This window comes from Scyliorhinus canicula, chromosome 3, assembly GCF_902713615.1.
Source record: "Scyliorhinus canicula chromosome 3, sScyCan1.1, whole genome shotgun sequence".
Classification (NCBI taxonomy): domain Eukaryota; kingdom Metazoa; phylum Chordata; class Chondrichthyes; order Carcharhiniformes; family Scyliorhinidae; genus Scyliorhinus; species Scyliorhinus canicula.
The window spans coordinates 275,239,529-275,260,057 of record NC_052148.1 but is presented as its reverse complement, the minus strand read 5'-3'; the positions used below and the strand labels follow the sequence as shown (position 1 = coordinate 275,260,057).

At 50.8% G+C, this 20,529-nt stretch overlaps 1 protein-coding gene across 4 annotated transcripts in view; it reads left to right on the top strand.

Annotated features, from left to right (window-relative positions):
- LOC119963573 (sodium/hydrogen exchanger 9B2-like) overlaps positions 1–8,958 on the top strand; it is a 167,727-nt gene extending 158,769 nt beyond the window's left edge. For all 4 annotated transcript variants that reach the window (XM_038792902.1, XM_038792899.1, XM_038792901.1 and 1 more), the window contains one exon: positions 7,040–8,958. In XM_038792902.1, coding sequence (XP_038648830.1) covers positions 7,040–7,153 — 114 coding nt within the window. In that variant the 3' untranslated portion in view covers positions 7,154–8,958. The remainder of the gene's footprint in view (positions 1–7,039) is intronic.
- Positions 8,959–20,529: the final 11,571 nt, after the last annotated feature.

Genomic DNA, 20,529 nt, shown 5'->3' with positions numbered 1-20,529 from the left:
TGTGTTGTGTGGCCAACCCAGCCAAATATCGCCCCATTAAACTGCACTCGGATCATCAGCAAAGTGATGGAAAGGTCATCAACAGTGCTATGAAGCGGCACCTACCCAACGACATCCTGCTCATTGACTCACTTTGGGTTCCCCCAGGGTCACTCAGCTCCTGACCACATTGCAACCTTGGTCCAAACATGGACAAAAGAGCTGAACTCCAGAGGTGAGGTGAGAATGACTGCCTTCGACATCAAGGCAGCATTTGATTAAGCGTGGCATCAAGGAACCCGAGCAAAACTGGAGTCAGTGGGAATCCCCCCCCCCCCAAAAAAAAGCCTGTCAACCATCTACAAGGCACAAGTCAGGAGTGTGCTGGAATACTCTCCACTTGCCTGGATGAGCGCAGCTCCAACAACACTCAAGAAGCTCAACACCATCCAGGACAAAGCAGCCCCGCTTGATTAGCACCCCTTCCACAAGCATTCACTCCCTCCACCACTAATGCACAGTGCCAGCCGTGCGCACCATCTACAAGATGCACTGTTGGAACTCACCAAGGTTCCTTAGGTAGCAACTTCGAAACCCTTGGCCACCACCATCTAGAAGGACAAGAGCAGCTGATACATAGGACAGCAACCTAGAGGTTCCCCTCCACGTCGCTCACCATCCTGACCTGGAAATATATCACCGTTCCTTCACTGTCGCTGGGGCAACATCCTGAAACTTCCTAACAGCATAGTGAGTGTACCTACTCCTCAGGGACTGTAGCGGTTCAAGAAGGCAGATCACCACCACCTTCTGAAGGACAACTAGGACTGGGCAATAAATGCTGGTCGAGCCAGCAACACCCACATCCCTGAAGTAATTTAAAAAAGGATATGAATGAGCAGGGGCGGGAAGGGTGGGTGATATGTTCCTGGAAGGGAGCTTCGCGAGTTTGAGGAGCTTGGAGGAGAAATTTGGGTTGGTAAGGGGAAATGATTTTAGATACCTACAGCTGCGGGACTTTGTTCGTAGACAGGTCCCATCTTTCCCACGCCTCCCGCCAATGGGGATCCTAGACAGAATAGTCTCTGGGAGGGACGAAGGGGAGGGTAGAGTCTCGGGTATTTATAAGGTGCACATGAGGGAGGAAGGGTCCCAGACAGAGGAACTGAAACTTAAATGGGAGGAGGACCTAGGCGGGGAAATGGAGGATGGGCTGAGGGCAGAGGCCCTGAGTAGGGTAAACTCGACCGCGACATGTGCAAGGCTCGGGCTGATCCAATTTAAGGTCGTTCACCGGGCCCATATGACGGTGGCTCGGATGAGCAAATTTTTTGGGATAGAGGACAAATGCGCTAGGTGCGCGGGAGGACCAGCGAACCATGTGCACATGTTTTGGGCATGCCCTGAGCTGAGGGGGTACTGGGAGGGATTTGCGGGGGTCATGTCCCAGGTGCTAAAAACAAGGGTGGTGATGAGTCCAGGGGTGGCAATTTTTGGGGTTTCGGAAGACCCGGGCGTCCAGGGGGAGAGAGCGGCCGATGTGTTGGCCTTTGCTTCCCTGATAGCCCGGCGACGAATATTATTGGCGTGGAGGGACTCAAAGCCCCCGAAGACTGAGTGGTGGCTTGCGGACATGTCAAGTTTCCTGGGGATGGAAAAAATTAAGTTCGCCTTGAGGGGATCTGTGCAGGGGTTCACCCGGAGGTGGCAACCATTTATTGACTTCTTTGCGGGAGAGTGAGCGTCAGCAGGGGGGTGGGGGGAGGGGGTAGAGTAGAGTAGGAGGGAAAATATGGCGGGTAGTACGGGTGGGAGGGGAGCGGGCTTGTGCAATACGGTACGATGGAAGTATTGAAAGTACGTGGATGTTTGCACATTTTTGCCTTTTTTGCTTCCTTTCTGATGATGTCTGTAACTGTTTATAAAGCCGGAAAAAAAAAGGATATGAATGATGAACAGTTCAATCACATTTATAGAAATTAATAAGGATGTGCAGTGTGAGAACCTTGGAAAATATTGATTCAATATCATCCATTTATAGCATTTAGAAAAATAATTAGTTGAAAAAATGTGCTTGTGATGTTTTTAGGGTACATTCAGGGCCTGCTCCAAATGTTCTTAATATTGATGAATTTTTTACGATTATGAGGGCAAATACCAGAACAGATCCCCTTTGACCGTGTTCTTGCCAGCTGGGCCTGAGAATGGCAGTGCGTGGGGAGGGACTATTTTTATATTTTGAAGATCAGGGTGTCCTTTCTGGAAGGCAGAGTGATGTCATTGGACCCACCTCCAGGATCTCTTTTTACTGTATCTGAAAAGATTTGGCAGGAACAGCTGTCAATGGGGCCAGAGGGCCGCAGACCACGTCTCCGTCTGAGTTTACACTCAGTTACAAAGTGAGAAACTCCCGGCCATATTCTTTACTTTTTTTTATATAAATTTAGAGTACCCAATTATTTTTTCCAATTAAGGGGCAATTTAGAGTGTTTAATCTACCTATCTTGCACATCTTTGGGTTAGATATAGAACAGTACAGCACAGAACAGGCCCTTCAGCCCTCGATGTTGTGCCGAGCAATGATCACCCTACTTAAACCCACGTAACCCGTATACCCGTAACCAAACAATCCCCCCATTAACCTTACACTACGGGCAATTTAGCATGGCCAATCCACCTAACCCGCACATCTTTGGACTGTGGGAGAAAACCGGAGCACCCGGAGGAAACCCACGCACACAGGGGGAGGACGTGCAGACTCCACACAGACAGTGACCCAGCCGGGAATCGAACCTGGGACCCTGGAGCTGTGAAGCATTGATGCTAACCACCATGCTACCGTGAGGTTGTGGGGGTGAAACCCACGCAGAAATGGGGAGAATGTGCAAACTCCACACGGACAGTGACCCAGTGCCGGGATTCGAACCCGGGTCCTCAGCACCGTAGGCAGCAATGCTAACCACTGTGCCACCGTGCTGCCCCGTCATATTCTTTACTGACTATAGCATTGAGTTTGTACTCAGGAGATAAGTTTATTCATGAAATACCTTTTCTGAGTGGTTCGTTTAACCAATGTTAACACAAAAGAGCAATAGTCAGAGGTACAGATAGGCGCTTCTGTGGATGGGAAAGAGACTCCAGGATGGTATGTTGTCTCCCAGGCATCGGGGTCCAGGATGTCTCTGAACTGGCAGGGGGCATTCTGAAGGGGGATGGTGAACATCCAGTGTTCGTGGTACACATTAGAACTAATGACATAGGCAGGAAGGGGGACAAGGTCCTGCAGCAGGAGTTCGGGGAGTTAAGTAGAAAGTTAAAAACAGGACCTCTAGGGTTGTAATCTCAGGATTACTCCCTGTGCCACGTGCCAGTGAGGCTAGAAATAGGAAGGTAGTGCAGCTAAACACGTGGCTAAACAGCTGGTGTAGGAGGGAGGGTTTCAGATATCTGGCCCATTGTGATCTCTTCCAGGGCAGGTGGGACCTGTACAAGAAGGAGGGGTTACATCTAAACTGGAGGGGCACCAATATCCTGGCCGCGAGGTTTGCTAATGTCATACGGGAGGGTTTAGACTAGTATGGCAAGGGGGTAGGAACCAGAGCATTGGGTCAGCAGGTGAAATAACAAAGGGCAAACTAGAGACCAGGGTCAGTAAGACTCAGAGGAAGAGCAGGCAGGGAGAGGTTGCTGAACACAGCAGGACTGGTGGTCTGAAGTGCAGTTGTTTCAATGCGAGAAGTGTAACAGGTAAGGCAGATGAACTTAGAGCAGAGACTTGGTTGAGGGAGGGACAGGATTGGCAGCTAAACGTTCCAGGATTTAGATGTTTCAGACAGGATAGAGGGAGTGTAAAAGGGGTGGGTGGGTTGCACTACTGGTTAAGGAGAATATCACAGCTGTACTGCGGGAGGACACCTCGGAGGGTTCAGGCAGCGAGGAAATATGGGTAGAGCTCAGGAATAGGAAGGGTGTAGTCACAATATTTGGGGTTTACTACAGACCTCCTATAGATTCTGAGTAACAGGGGCCGAAGTACTGATTCTTGTGGTACCACACTGGTCATCTGAGAATGACCCTTTTGTTTCTCCTCTATGTTTTCTGTAAGTTTTTTTTAAAAGTTTTTTATTTAACACAAATTTGTAACAGTTACAGAGAGAAAAATGGCCCTGTGCAAAGAGCCTTAACATAGTGAAAACGAACAGTGGGAAAGAATAAACATGTTAATAAGGCACTTTCCCTGCCGGCTCTGTTTGCCCATGCCACACGTGTTCAACTAAACTAACATGGCCCGAACCCTCGTCGTCCATTCCCCCCCCCCCCCCCCCGGCCTCCCCTGCCCCCCAAGGCCTGACCTGCCAGGTCAGCCCTGCGCTTGGCCCTAGCCCGCCCCGCCCCACCTCCGACTCTCCCTGGTGCCCCCTGACCTACGCTAGCTACGCTGACCCCTGTCCTTGGCGCCTACCTGTCTCCCGTCCCAGCGCTCAGGCCCTCCCCCCACACGCCAGGGACCCATTAACCTAATTGTATCCCACCGAGCCCGTTCAAGTCCCGTGACTAGCCCCTAGCCCATCCCCCTATCAGAGGCCCCGATCTCTCGCCAAAAGGTACCAAGGGCAGGGCCCCCTTTGCAGGGCCCCTCTTCCCCCCCCCCCCCCCCCCCCCCCTTGTTGCAATCCCCCCCCAAAACACCCTAAACAGTGCGCCCTCCAGCCCCCACTCTCTGTCCAGGCTGAAAACAATCTTGGATAAAACATTACAGTACAGGATAGTTTAACAAACCGCCGCCACACAAAAGGTCTGAGAGCCCAAAGTCCTTTAGTTCCAGTCCAGCTTCTTCTTTTAGTAAAAGTCCTAATCAGAGCAATTTTGAGTTAACAGGACGCCGCCACTGTACAGCACTGAAAGAACTAAGTGCCCATTAGTTCAAGTCCAGTTTCTTGTCTTTAATAAAGGTCCAAACCTGTTCTGGTGTCTCAAAATAGTAGTGGAGTTCCTCAAACGTAACCCAGAGCTTTGCAGGATACAGCATTCCAAACCTCACCTTTTTGTAGAGGGCTGCCTTTACCTTGATGAATCCTGCACGCCTCTTGGCCAGCTCCGTTCCCAGGTCCTGGTAAATGCGCAGCTCGCAGTTCTCCCATCTGCTGCTCCTCTCCGCCTTGGCCCATCGCAGCACACGTTCCCTGTCAGCAAGCCGGTGAAAGCGGACCACCAAGGCCCTCGGTCGGTCGCCCGTCCTGGGCTTCCTTGCGGGGGCTCTATGTGCCCCATCCAACTCCAGGGGTTGAGGGAAGGCCTCCGGTCCCATCAGCGCCTCAAGCATACCCGTCACGTATGCGCCCACATCCGACCCCTCGCAGCCCTCGGGGAGGCCAACGATTCGTAAATTCTGCCTCCTGGCTCTGTTCCCCAGCTCTTCAAGCTGCTCCTGCATCCTCCTCTGACGGGCGTTCAGCTCCTCCACCTCGTGCTCCAGCTCCGTTACCGTGCCCGCCTGACTGGAAAGCTTCACCTCGACCTCCCTGAGCGCCTTCCCTTGGGCCGCCTGTGTCTCGACCATTCGGTCCATCACCGCTCTCATCGGGTCCAGCGTGTCCCACCTCAGCTCGGCGAAGCAGTTCTTGAAGAACTCCATCTGTTCCTCCCTTGGCCAGTGAGCCTCCGCTCCCCGGTCCCCGCCGTCCGCCATGCTTGGCCGCCTGGCCTGGGGTCCCCGCTGCTCCCGCTTCGATCCTTGCCGCTCCACTCGACCACTTCTGGTCCAGCTGCCCATACCCCGGGAAGGAAGCCTCTTCCCTATCGTCTCCTCCACCGATTCAGGCTGCCAGGTCCCAAAAAAGTCCGTTAACAAAGGTCCGTTTGCCCATCGCGGGCGGGAGCGATCCGACCTGCGACCTGTCTCCTTGAGGGCGCCACTATCAATCCCCATGTTTTCTGTAAGTTAACCAATTCTCACTCCATGCAGTGTTACCCCTCATTTTACTTGCTGTAATTTTATTTGCTAACCTCTTGTGTGGGACTTTATCAAAAGCTTTCTGAAAATCCAAATACATCACATCCACTGGTTTCCCCATTATCTATTCTATTAGTTACATCCTCAAGAAACTCTGCTGGTGTTGGTTATCCTGACCAACTCAGTATTTAGTAAGGATCAGTATTGATTCAGGATGCCATTCTGTCAGTGATTTTTCAATGTGGAACTGAACTAGGTAACGTTCCGTACAGCCCCATTAACAGATCCACTGGTGTCAGCCGGGTTTTTGCTGCTTTTCCAAATTACAATATCAGGTCATGATGATCGTAGAATCCTTAAACTGCAGAGGTGACCATTTGGCCCATCGAGTCTGCACCGACCCTCTGAAACTGCACGCACATCGGCCCAATCCCCCACCCTGTCCCATAACCCCACCTAATCTTTGGACAATTAGCCTGACCAATCCACCTAACCTGTACATCTTTGGACTGTGGGAGGAAACAAGGAGAACGTACAAACTCCACAGTTACCCGAGGTCGGAATTGAACTCGGGTCACTGGTGCTGTGAGGCAGCACTGCTAGCCACTGAGCCACCTTGCCGCCACAATGAAATTGTATTGAAACAATTTCCTCAGTATCTCCTATTGTGTAGGAAAGCGATGAAACAGTTTTGCTTTGTTGATACAATATACTTTTTTATAAACCTCCCAGGACTGGGTAGGTCCTGGAATAAGTTGACCGACTGCTGTGTTGGGTGTTGAATAGTGCAAGACCCAAAGAAGAATAAAGAGGGGAGACAATTGGAAGTATTTTCTTTTAAAAGATAGATCTGGGAAATCAGTTAATTACAGAACAATTGTATGGAAGAAAAACATTGGTTGACCTACATACAGGTAAAATTAGTATTGATCGAAAGTACTTTGATTCTCAAATACAGAATCCCTCCCCTTCCATTATTTTTAAATGACGTTTAGTTCTCTGCTCACAGAAGTATAAACAAGGTTAAAGATCAGGAATTAACCTGTCTGCTCTTTGTTGGCTATTTTCATATATTCATCCCATTGATGTCTGTGGTTTGCCCTACAGATAAAGAAAGCCAGTCCATATCATGTGACCACGATCAGGGAGTGGAAAATGACATTGAAGTCTGAGATGTTTTATGGATCCATATTACGTTTTAGGAACTATCTCTGCAATTAATTTCAACCGATGTTTGATTCTTGAATATTACTGTGGCTAGCAGAGGAAATGGCTTCTAAAATGTCTTTTAACGGTTGTACATTATCTAGATTTATTTTTTAAAAGAAACTACCTAGATTTACATAAATATCTATATGTTTGGAATTGTTATTTGTGCTGAAATCAACATGAGCATTTTAAACGTTTGCTTGACATTGTGAAAGTATTTATGCAGCAGTCCATAGACTAATGTTACGCTGGTTGTACCTAAGATTTTGGAAAGACCCTAGACATTGAACTGTGCTGTAGGGTATGCAGGAAATTGAGTCCAGCTGAATAATTGTGTCACTGCAGAGCAGAATCCTGATATTTTTATTTTGTGTAATACTGCTGATAATTTTCCACTTCTCCAATATTGCTGCTCTTCTCTGCAGGGTATCTATTGCGTCTTGTGCAAACGTTATTGTTGACAGGGATTGGGGCAACACGGTGGTGCAGTGGTTAGCACTGCTGCCTCACGGCGCTGAGGTCCCAGGTTCGATCCCGGCTCTGGACAACTGTCCGTGTGGAGTTTGCACATTCTCCCCGTGTTTGCGTGGGTTTCACCCCCACAACCCAAAGATGTGCAGGGTAGCTGGATTGGCCACACTAAATTGCCCCTTAATTGGAATAAATGAATTGGGTCCTCAACGTTTATTTTTAAAAATAAAATTGTTGACAGGGATTGTGAGTCTGACACTGTGAGTAGTTAAATTGCCAGGAAATTAATTTTGTTGGTCAACGTAATTTACATTATGTGCATCATAAACAAAAAAATACCCACATTAAACCCACAACAGCCGTAAGAGTGACCGGTGTGAGAAATGAAATTTGCCATACTTCAAGAGTAGTAGGAAAGCATGTTTCTCCAACACCTTCGGAACTTCATACTCTACAGTATCTGAGCTGGGAATACATGTATTAAATAAATAGTCTTGTTGCTGTGTATGATGTGGGTCACTACACCAATTTGGGAGTCACCAGTTCTGATCACTGAATTATGGGAAGGATGTTTTATTCAGAGAGAGGTGAGAATGTGACATTACCTACCACATGGAGTTGGCGAGGCAAATTGCAGAGATACGTTTAAGGGGAAACTCGATAAACACGCCAGGGAGAAAGGAGTCAAAGATTATGCTGATGAATGGGAGGAGCTTCATGTGGAGCATGGACAAGTTGAACCTCATGGTCTGATTGTGTGCTGTACATTCTGTGTAATATATAATGCAACGGTGAGCAATAAAGATGATTCTGGCTATTAACTGATTAGGAAATGTTAAGTAAGCAAAGCTTGTTTTCTTTGGGAATAGAAACTTCTGAGGTGACCGAATTATTTGTTTAAGTTGATGGTGAGGTTGCTAAAACTGCTCGGGCTGAAGTGAAGGGTTCAAGGTTCAGCGATGGCAGTTACAAATAAAACGGGCAGCCAAGTAGAATGTTGTCACCCAAAAGATGCTGAACATGTGGAACGAATTATCAAGCAAGAATATTAAATTTCACTATAAAATGGACTTTTCTTTTTGATGCTGGTGAAATGAAAATGAAATGAAAAATCGCTTATGTTCCTATATGTTCACTTATGTAAAAAATGTTCCTGTTCCTGAATATTACGTGCTTGGTGCTAGAATACAAGTCAATCTAACATGAATGCATATTAATTTGTGCTTTACATATAGATATATTTATAATATATACGTTTTTAAGGTAAAAAATTCCACCCAATGCAACTTTTTAAAATCCATGTTTATTTTGACAACACCAATAAAATATCAAAGTAAACTACCAAACTGTTCTCATCTGGAGCCCTCCCGAAGTTGGTCAATGTGATTTATTTTTGAAAATCTCACTCCTCTTCCGAAGTTTCAAGCTGAATTCTTTAAGTCAGATTTTATGCTGATTTTCATAGAATCCACAGTGCAGAAGGAGGCCATTCAGCCCATTGAGTCCGCACCGGGTCCTGGAAAGAGCACCCCACCCAAGTCCGCACCATCACCCCATTCCCACAACCCAGTAACCCCACCCAACACTAAGGGCAATTTTGGACAATATGGGCAATTTATCATGGCCGATCCACCTAACCCGCACGTCTTTGGACTGTGGGAGGAAACCGGAGCACCCGGAGGAAACCCACGCAGACACGGGGAGAACGTGCAGACTCCACACAGACAGTGACCCAAGCCGGGAATCGAACCCGAGACCCTAGGGCTGTGAAGCAATTGGGCTAACCACTATGCTACCGTTTTGCCGAGGAAATATATGCACAATGGGAGAAATGTCCACATTGCCTGTCTACTGACAGAGGCACAGATTACAAAAGCTTTGTGTGTTTGGGCCCAATTATTTCTTGCACTATGCCAATGGGGAGGGTGTGAATACCACCTTGGAGGGATTGAGAGAGTGAGCTCCCTTTAAGTTAAACAGTTGGTGATTTAATTGAGGTATTTACAATAATAAAAGAATTTGATAGGTTTGCTGTAGAGAAAGTATTTCATCTTGGTTAGGGGTGCCAGTCAAGAATGAATAATCTCAACATTAATGCTAGCCATTGAGCAGTGAAATCAGGAATATTGGTATTTTTCTTTATTCTTTGGTAAGATGTGGACAGGATTGACAAGGCCAGCATTTGATGCCCACCCCATTTTGGGAGGCAGTGGCCTAATAGTATTACTGTATCATTGGCCAAATAATCGGTTCAAACCGCAGCACAGCAGCTGCCGGTATGTAAATCAATTATAAATCTAGAAGTTAAAACAAATGCTAACTCCATGGTGACCACAAAACCATTGTTGGTTGTAGGACAAACCTATCAGGTTCACTACTGTCCTTTAGGGAAGAAAATCAGCCGTTCTTCCTCGCTCTGACGTACTTGTGACTCCAGCCCGAGAGCAATGTGCCCACGGAAATTGCTGAGCGGGAGACTCGGCTGAATCAAACCACCACGAAGCAAAATGGAATGCAAAGAATTAAAATGGATGGACCAACCGCCATTGATCTAAGCACCAGAAATGACAATAGCAACGCCAGCCTCATCAACCCTGCAAAGTCCTCCTCAGTAACATCTGAGGGCTTGTGTGAAAATTGGGAGAGCTGTCCCAGAGACTATTCAAGCAACTGCCTGACATAATCGTACTCAACAAATTTTACTTTACCATGTCCAAGACATCACCATCCCTGGGTGTCTGCCCAGTCAGTGGGCCATGACCAGAGGTCTCAGCACAGTATTCAAACTGAAATTCCAATTGTCTTCATTTGAGACTTTAACCGTACAGGCAACAGGAGAAGTAACTCAGAAAATTTTAATAAGTTGTGAATTAACTCTTACCAAACCAGGGCAGGACTTGAATAGCGTGTCATAGATCTTGGTTCCTGGCTCCGCATGGTGCGCAGGTTGTCACTTACTCTCCTTTCTCTCTCCATAACCTCGGCTTCCCAGTGAACCAAACTCCACAAACTTCGGGCTGGATTTTCCGCCATGCCATTTTTCAGCCTCGATCCGCCGGCGGGATTCTCCATTACACCACCGGTCAATGGGGTTTCCCACTGTGGGGCATCCCCACGCCATCGGGAAACCCCCCCGGGCGCCGGCAGAACAGAGAATCCCGCCCTGCAGTTTCAAACTTGTAACTTGCTCAGTGAAGGCTGGCCCTCTGAGGTGTCAATTACTTCTGAGACTATTCCTCATATTAAAGGTTTTTTTCTGTTACTTCTTACTGAGATAAAAGAATGTTTTATGATACTTTCCATGCCTATTTATACTTCACAGTAACTTCATTGCAGCGTTGTTAATGTAAGCCTACCTGTGACAGTAATAACGATTATTCATAGAATTTAGTGCCGAAGGAGGCCATTAGGCCCATTGAGTCTGGACTGGCCCCTGGAAAGAGCACCACACCTCCACCCTATCCCTGCAACCCAGTAACCCCACCCAACCCAACATTTTGGACACTAAGGGCAATTTAGCATGGCCAATCCACCTAACTTTTTTTTTTAATAAATGTTTTTATTGGGTTTTTGATCCAATCCACCTAACCTGCACGTCTTTAGACTGTGGAAGGAAACCGGAGCACCCGGAGGAAACCCACCCAGACATGGGGAGAACGTGCAGACTCCGCACAGACAGTGACCCAGCGGGGAATCAAACCTGGGACCCTGGAGCTGTGAAGCGACTGTGCTAACCACTGTGCTACCATATTATTTGTTTAGCATTGGGGAAATATGCTGCTATGGCCCCATAAATGATACCTTTAGCTCATCATCTCAGACTTAGTTAAATTGGTATTAATTCCGAGCCCAATCAGTGACTGTTTTCAGAGGCCATTCACTGGATGATGTTATTTCTGTGGTTTCTTGGAAAAGTTATTTTTCTATCACCTTAAAACTAATTTAAAAAAGATTGCAATGTAGGTAATTTTTAGAAGTTAGTGGGCAGCACGGTAGCATGGTGGTTAGCATAAATGCTTCACAGCTCCAGGGTCCCAGGTTCGGTTCCCGGCTGGATCACTGTCTGTGTGGAGTCTGCACGTCCTCCCCGTGTCTGCGTGGGTTTCCTCCGGGTGCTCTGGTTTCCTCCCACAGTCCAAAGATGTGCGGGTTAGGTGGATTGGCCATGCTAAATTGCCCGTAGTGTCCTAAAATGTAAGGAGGAGGGAGGGGGGGGGGGGGGGGGGTTGGGTTACGGGTATAGGGTGGATACGTGGGTTTGAGTAGGGTGATCATTGCTCGGCACAACATTGAGGGCCGAAGGGCCTGTTCTGTGCTGTACTGTTCTATATAGGATATGTATAAATATAAGAGGATGGTGTTATGGTTTTTATGCCTGCTTTATTTGAGAAAAGACAGCATTCCATCTCAGAGGGAAGTAAGAGACTGCTGTGTGCTCTGTTTCACAGAAACATGGCTCACCCCCTCCTCACCGGATGCCATACAACCTGAAGGCTTCTCAATTCACCAGGTGGACCGCACCGCGTCATCAGGCTAAGCAAAGGGTGGAGGGGTGTCCTTCCTCATCAACTCCTCCTGGTGCTTGGATGTGACGACCCACTGCTCCCCGGACCTGGAATATCTGACCGTAAAGTGCCGCCCATACTATCTTCCACGCGAGTTCACTTCAGCAATTATCACAGCGGTCTACATCCCACCCCAGGCAGAAGTGAAGAAGGCGCTGGACGAACTGTACACAGTTATAAACAACTACGAAACAGAACACCCGGAGGCCTTGTTCATCGTGGCCGGAGACTTCAACAAGGCCAACCTCAAGAGTGTACTGCCAAAATTCCACCAGCACATCTCCTGTCCCACCAGGGGCGACAACACTCTTTTTAAAAAAATAATTTTTATTGGAATTTTGTACAGAAAATGTAAAAATATAACAAGTATAGCAACAAGTAATAATATGCAACTAACAGCCCCATAACACCCACAAATCCCCCCAAACTGTAACATCACATGTATCACACCCCCCCCCCCAACAAGAAAACTTAACCATAAATTAAAATTAAATAAATCAAATTTAAATAAAATAAACAAACATAATCAACGTTCCCCCCCCCCCCCCCCCCCCCCCCCCGGGTTGCTGCTGCTACTGTCCCAGTACCCTATCGTTGAGCCAGAAAGTCGAACGGTTGCCACCGTTTAAAGAACAATGAAACCCCGCCATGTCATTGATCCAGGTCTCCACGCTTGGGGGCCTCGCGTCCTTCCACTGTAGCAAAATCCTTCGCTGGGCTACTAGGGACGGAAAGGCCAGCACACCGGCCTCTTTCGCCTCCTGCACTCCCGGCTCTACCCCAACCCCAAAGATCGTGTGTCCCCATCCTGGCTTGACCCTGGATCCCACCACCCTTGACACCGTCCTCGCCACCCCCTTCCAGAACTCCTCCAGTGCCGGGCATGCCCAGAACATATGGGCATGGTTCGCTGGACTCCCCGAGCACCTGGCACACCTGTCTTCACCCCCAAAGAACCTACTCATCCTTGTCCCAGTCATGTGGGCCCGGTGCAGCACCTTGAATTGAATGAGGCTAAGCCGCGCACACGAGGAGGAAGAATTTACCCTCTCCAGGGCATCAGCCCATGTCCCGTCTTTGATCTGTTCCCCCAGTTCCCCCTCCCACTTCATTTTCAGCTCCTCTACTGACGCCTCTTCCACCTCCTGCATAAGCTTGTAGATATCGGATATCTTCCCCTCCCCGACCCAGACCCCCGAGAGCACCCTGTCACTCACCCCCCTTGCAGGGAGCGCAGGGAATCCCTCCACCTACCGTCTAGCAAATGCCTTTACCTGCAGATATCTAAACATGTTTCCCGGAGGGAGCCCAGATTTCTCCTCCAACTCCCCCAGGCTCGCAAACCTTCCGTCGATAAACAGGTCCCTCAGCTGTCTAATGTCCGCTCTGTACCATCCCTGAAATCCCCCATCCATGTTCCCTGGGACGTACCCCGAGAGGTTGGGCAACGCCAGCCCCCCCCCCCCATCTCTACCCCGCTCCAAGAAGACCCTCTTCACCCTCGGGGTGCCATGCACCCAAACAAATCCCATGATCCTGCTAGTCACCCTTAAAAAAAGGCCCTAGGGATAAAGATGGACAAGCACTGGAAGAGGAACAAGAACCTCGGGAGAACCGTCATTTTGACGGCTTGCACTCTGCCCGCCAGCGATAGCGGCACCATGTCCCACCTTTTAAATTCATCCTCCATCTGTTCCACTAGTCTGGTGAAGTTAAGCTTATGGAGAGCCCCCCAACTCCTGGCCACCTGCAGCCCCAGGTACCTGAAACTCTTCACTGCCCTCCTGAAGGGGAGCCTCCCAATTCCCTCCTCCTGATCTCCCGGGTGCACTACAAATACCTCGCTCTTTCCAAAGTTTAGCTTATAGCCCGAGAAGCCCCCAAATTCCGCTAACAGCTCCATCACCCCCGGCATTCCCCCTTCTGGGTCCGCCACATACAGCAGCAGGTCGTCCGCATACAGCGATACCCGGTGCTCCTCCCCACCCCGCACCAGACCCCTCCATTTCCCTGACTCCCTCAACGCCATGGCCAGCGGTTCAATCGCCAGGGCAAAGAGCAGGGGGGACAGGGGACACCCCTGCCTGGTCCCACGATAAAGCCTAAAATACTCCGATCTCCTTCCATTTGTGACTACACTCGCCATCGGCGCCGCGTAAAGCAGCCTCACCCATTTGATGAATCCCTCCCCAAATCCAAAACTCTCCATCACCTCCCACAGGTACCCCCACTCAACTCTATCAAACGCTTTCTCTGCGTCCAGCGCCACCGCTATCTCCGCCTCCCCCTCCACTGCCGGCATCATGATAACATTGAGCAGTCTCCGCACATTCGTGTTGAGCTGCCGCCCCTTGACAAATCCTGTCTGATCTTCGTGAATTACCTCTGACACACAATCCTCTATCCTGGTAGCCAGGATCTTCGCCAGCAACTTAGCGTCTACGTTAAGGAGCGAGATAGGCCTGTATGATCCACACTGCAAGGGGTCCTTATCCCGTTTTAGGATCAAAGAGATCAGTGCCCGCGACATCGTCGGGGGCAAAGCCCCCCCCTCCCACGCCTCATTGAAGGCTCGCACCAACAGGGGACCCACCAGGTCCGCATATTTTTTGTACATTTCCGCCGGGAACCCGTCCGGCCCCGGGGCCTTACCTGGCTGCATTTGTCCGATCCCCCTGACTAGCTCCTCCAACTCTATCGGCGCCCCCCAGCCCCTCTACCAGCCTCTCTTGAACCCTTGGGAAACATGGCCTGTTCATGAAGCTCTCCATCCCCTCTCTCCCCCTCGGAGGTTCCGACCGGTACAATCCCTCGTAAAAGTCCCTAAAGACCCCGTTTACTTCTGTCCCCTTCTGCACTACATTTCCACCCCCATCCTTCACTCCACCAATTTCCCTAGCCGCATCTCGCCTACGGAGCTGATGCGCCAACATCCTGCTCGCCTTCTCTCCATACTCATATACCACGCCCTGCGCCCTCCTCCACTGTGTCTCCGCCTTTCTGGTGGTCAACAAATCAAAATTGGCCTGCAACCTGCGCCGTTCTCCCAGCAACCCTTCCTCCGGTGCCTCCGCATATCTCCTGTCCACCTCCAGAAGCTCTCCCACCAGTCTCTCCCTCTCCCTCCTTTCCCTGTGGGCCCGGATGGAGATCAGCTCCCCCCGGATCACTGCTTTCAGAGCCTTCCAGACCATCCCCACCTGGACCTCCCCCGTATCATTGGTATCCAGATACCCCTCAATGCTTCTCCGAACCCTCTTACACACCTCCTCCTCCGCCAGCATCCCCACATCCAGGCGCCACAGCGGGCGCTGGTCCCGCGCCTCCCCCATCTCCAGATCAACCCAGTGCGGAGCATGGTCTGAAATCGCTATGGCCGAGTACTCGGCATCCTGCACCCTCGGAATCAATCCCCTGCTCAGGACAAAAAAGTCTATCCGGGAATAAACCCTATGGACGTGAGAGAAAAAGGGAATACTCCCGCGCTCTCGGTCTCCCAAACCTCCAGGGATCCACCCCTCCCATCTGGTCCATGTATCCCCTCAGCACTTTGGCCGCCGCCGGTCTCCTACCCGTCCTTGAACTGGACCGGTCCAGTATGGGATCCAGCACTGTGTTAAAATCTCCCCCCATGATCAGGCCCCCTGCCTCCAGGTCCGGGATGCAGCCCAACAATCGCCTCATGAAGCCAGTATCATCCCAATTCGGGGCATATACGTTCACCAGCACCACCTTCTCTCCCTGCAGCCTACCCCTCCTTGTCCGACACCACCTCAGCCGCCTCAAACGCCACCCTCTTCCCCACCAGAATCGCCACCCCCCGGTTCTTCGCGTCCAATCCTGAATGATAAACCTGCCCCACCCACCCCCTCCTCAGACGGACCTGGTCCGCCACCTTCAGGTGGGTCTCCTGGAGCATAGCCACGTCCGCCTTCAACCCCCTTAGATGGGAAAACACCCTGGTTCTCTTAACCGGCCCGTTCAACCCCCTCACGTTCCAGGTAATCAGCCGGATCAGAGGGCAACCCGCCCCCCTCCCCTGCCGACTAGCCATAGCTTGGCAGATGTTCTCCCCAGGCCAGCACACCCCGCTCGACCATTACCCCATGGCGATAGCGCCTCTCCTCTTCCCCCCCCCCCCCAGCCCCCATCGGCTCCTTCCTAGTCGTTCCAGCAGCAACCCGGTATCCCGCCCCGCCCCCCCCCCCCGGCCCCCATCGGCTCCTTCCTAGTCGTTCCAGCAGCAACCCGGTATCCCCTCCCCCCCCCCCCCCCCCCCCCCCCCCCCCCAGGCTAGGACACCTCCTAGCCGCGATGCACCCTCCATGGTACTTCCGTGAGTCAGCTGACTTCTGCTGGCCCCGGCAGCTCCCGCCAAAACCTATCCCCTCCCGGCATGGGGTCATCCCCCTCTTGCCACACCTCCTTGGCATTGCTGCAGCACGTGAAAGAAAACCCGTAGAGGCCCCGCCCCCACCGCAAGCTCCACCCCCCCGCCCCGCAGCGCGGGAAACCAGAGGAAAGCCCGCGCTTTCACACTGCCACACCCCACCCTTCTGACGCAGTTCCCCAAAATCCAGTTTCACCCCAACCCCCAGCCCGTACAGAAGAGAACATATAAAACACAAACCCCCAACACTCCCCACCTAACCCACAACCATGCCCACCAAACAAACCCACCCGTAAACAGAGCAAACAAAAAACCAGCATACATAACACACATGTCGAAGTTTAAAAAGTTGAAACAGTTTAAACAAAACAGCCACAGCGAAAACAACGCCGGCCAAAGTATGTCCCCAGGCCCTAGTTTGAGTCCAGCTTCTCCGCCTGTACAAAGGCCCACGCCTCCTCCGGGGACTCGAAGTAATGGTGCCGGTCCTTGTATGTCACCCACAGGCGCGCAGGCTGCAGCATTCCAAATCTGACCTGCTTGGCATGCAGCACCGCCTTCGTCCGGTTGAACCCGGCCCGCCGCTTAGCCACCTCCGCACTCCAGTCCTGGTAGATCCTCACTACCGAATTCTCCCACTTGCTGCTCCTCCCTTTCTTGGCCCAGCGCAGCACACACTCCCGGTCACTGAATCGGTGGAACCGCACCAGCACCGCCCGTGGGGGCTCACCTGCCTTGGGCCTCCTGGCCAGCACTCTGTGGGCTCCCTCAAGCTCCAGGGGCAAATGGAAGGACCCCGCTCCCATCAACGAGCTCAGCATCGTAGTCACGTACACCGGGAGATCCGACCCCTCCAGCCCCTCCGCCAGGCCCAGGATCCTCAGATTATTTCGCCTCGTGCGAACGTCCAGCTCCTCCAAGCGGTCCTGCCACTTTTTATGAAGTGCCTCGTGCAACTCCACTTTCCCCACGAGGACCACGGCCTCCTCCTCCCTCTCAGCGGCCTGCTGCTGCAACTCCCGAATAGTCTCCTCCTGGGCCACCTGGGTCCCAAGCAGCTTGGTCATAGTTGCATTCATGGAGTCCAGCAGCTCAGCCTTCAGCTCAGCAAAACAACGTAGGAGCGAGGCCTGTTGCTCCTGCGCCCACTTCCACCAATCCTCGGGTGTTGCGCCGGCCGCTATTTTGTTTTTCTTCCCTCGTTTTTTTGGGGGAGTTGCTGCAGCCTTTTTCTTCTTCCCACTCCGGGTGAGCACCATATAGTATGGGGCAAGTTCTTCCAGGCACCTTCCCCCACCGGGATGTGTAAAAACAGCGTCGTTTGGGGCCCTCGAAACGGCCCAAAAGTCCCTAAATAGCGGGAGCTGCCGAACGTGCGGCTTAGCTCCGCATAGCCGCAACCGGAAGTCGGGCGACAACTCTTGACCACTGCTACTCAAAAATCAAGGGCGCCTACCGCTCCATCCCCTGACCGCACTTTGGGAAATCAGACCATAAGACGGTGCTCCTCCCGGCATACAAGTAGAAACTTAACTGGGAGAATCCGGTTAAGAAGGCCGTGCAGTGCTGGTTTGAGGCAGCAGAAGAGCTCTTACGTGACTGCTTGGAGTCAGTGGGTTGGTCCATATTCAAGAACTCAGCGGCCAACCTAAATGAGTGTGCCACCACCGCCACAGACTTCACCAGCAAATGTTTGGAAGACTGCGTGCCAAAGAAAGCAGTAGGTACGTTCCCCAACCGGAAACCATGGTTTAATCGGGGGATTCACTCCCTGACCTATACAAGAAATCCAGGTTCGACCTCCACAAAGCCATCAGCGACGCCAAGAGACAATATCAGACTACACTAGTCACAGACTAGTGATATTGTCATGTTCTGTAGACTGGCCGCAGTGAATGATGAACTACAGAACACCTAATTTAAAAAATTTATTATGAAACAACTGCGTGATAAAGATAACGAGGATAAATAAAATAATAAATTACAAACACTAATTAACTTGTAAAACTACTGCAAAATACATCTATCCTCCAATATGACCTACTCCCAGCCACAGGGTCACGTGCTGGGTTTACAGTGCCTCCTAGTGGTCCGGGGTTGTATAGAACATAGAACAGTACAGCACAGAACAGGCCCTTCGGCCCTCGATGTTGTGCCGAGCCATGATCACCCTACTCAAACCCACGTATCCACCCTATACCCGTAGCCCAACAACCCCCACCCCCTTAACCTTACTTTTTAGGACACTACAGCAATTTATCCTGGCCAACCCACCTAACCTGCACATCTTTGGACTGTGGGAGGAAACCGGAGCACCCGGAGGAAACCCACGCAGACACGGGGAGGACGTGCAGGCTCCGCACAGACAGTGACCCAGCCGGTACATTATGTATATTATGTACAGACTTGCTTTATGCATATTATCACAGACAGGACTAACGGTGGTTGTGGCAAAGCTTAAACAACATAACGGGCTACAAAGCAAAGCCGAGTAGAATCTCTGGCAGCAGCGCACCCCTCCCCGATGAACTCAAAGCATTCTATGCTCGTTTCAAGCAGGAAACCAACAAACCATTGTCAACTGCCCCAACAGCCTCAGAAACACCCATACCCACCGTCACAGCTTCCAAAGTCAGATTGGCCTTCTTGAAAGTGAATCCTCGGAAAGCAGCAGTTCCTGACGGAGGCCCTGGTCGTGCACTCAGATCCTGCGCAGACCAGCCGGCGGATGTGTCCGCGGGCATCTTCAACCTCTCCCTACTCCATTCCGAAGTTCCCACCTGCCAAAGAACCAGGCAGTGTGCCTCAATGACTACCCTCCGTTGGCCTTCACTTCAGTCGTAATGAAGTGCTTCAAGAGCTTGATCATGAGACACACCAACTCCAGACTCCCAGACGCCTTGATCCACTGCAATTCGCATACCGTCACAACCAGTCCACAACGGACACCATTTCCCTGGCCCTACACTCATCCCTAGAGCATCTCGACAACAAGGACTCCTACATCAGACTCCTATTCATTGACTACAGCTCCACCTTCAACACCATAATCCCAGCCAAGCTCGTATCAAAGCTCCAAAACCTAGGACTTGGCTCCTCGCGCCTGACCCATAGACCGCAATCAGTAAGAATAAACAGCAACACCTCCTCCATGATATTCCTCAACACCGTAGCCCCGCAAGGCTGCGTACTTAGCCCCCTACTCTACTCCCTGTGCACACACACGACTGCGTGGCAACATTTAGCTTCAACTCCATCTACAAGTTTGCTGATGACACGACCGTACAACGATAAGTCAGAATACAGGAGGGAGATAGAGAACCTAGTGGAGTGATGTAGCGGCATATGTGGTGAGGATGCCCGAGAAGCTGTTGGGTGAAGGAATGTTTGCTCGGCCCTTGGAGGTGGACCGGGCACACAGAAACAAGCCGCCAAGGGCGATGGTGGTGCGATTGCACCGGTTCCTGGATAAGTAATGTATTCTGAGATGGGCCAGGCAGACAAGGTGCTGTTCATGGGAAGGCAGCGAGCTGCATGTCTATCAGGACCTGGGTGCAGAGCTGGCCAAAAGGAGGACGAGCTTCAACAAGGTGAAGACGGTCCTCTTTAAGAAGAGGGTGAAGTTCGGCATGTTGTACCCAGCACACCCGTGGGTAATGTACGACGGCCGGGAACATTACATTGGGTCACCAGAGGAGGCGATGGAATTTATTAGAGACAATGGGCTGGCAGGAGAATGAGGACATTGAACTCTGGAGGGGACGTTTCTATCTTGTATTTTGGTTTTCTTCTGGCTGTATGAACCACGTTTGCTCTGACTTGGGGTTGTTGCTGTGTTTTGGGTTTGTTTCGGTTTTGATGGGGGTGGTGGTTGCTCTTTTCTTTGTGTTTGGGGGGATTGTAAAGTTTGCACTGGGAGGGGGAGGGTAGAAATCAGTGGGGGGTAGGATGCTTAGTGCCAT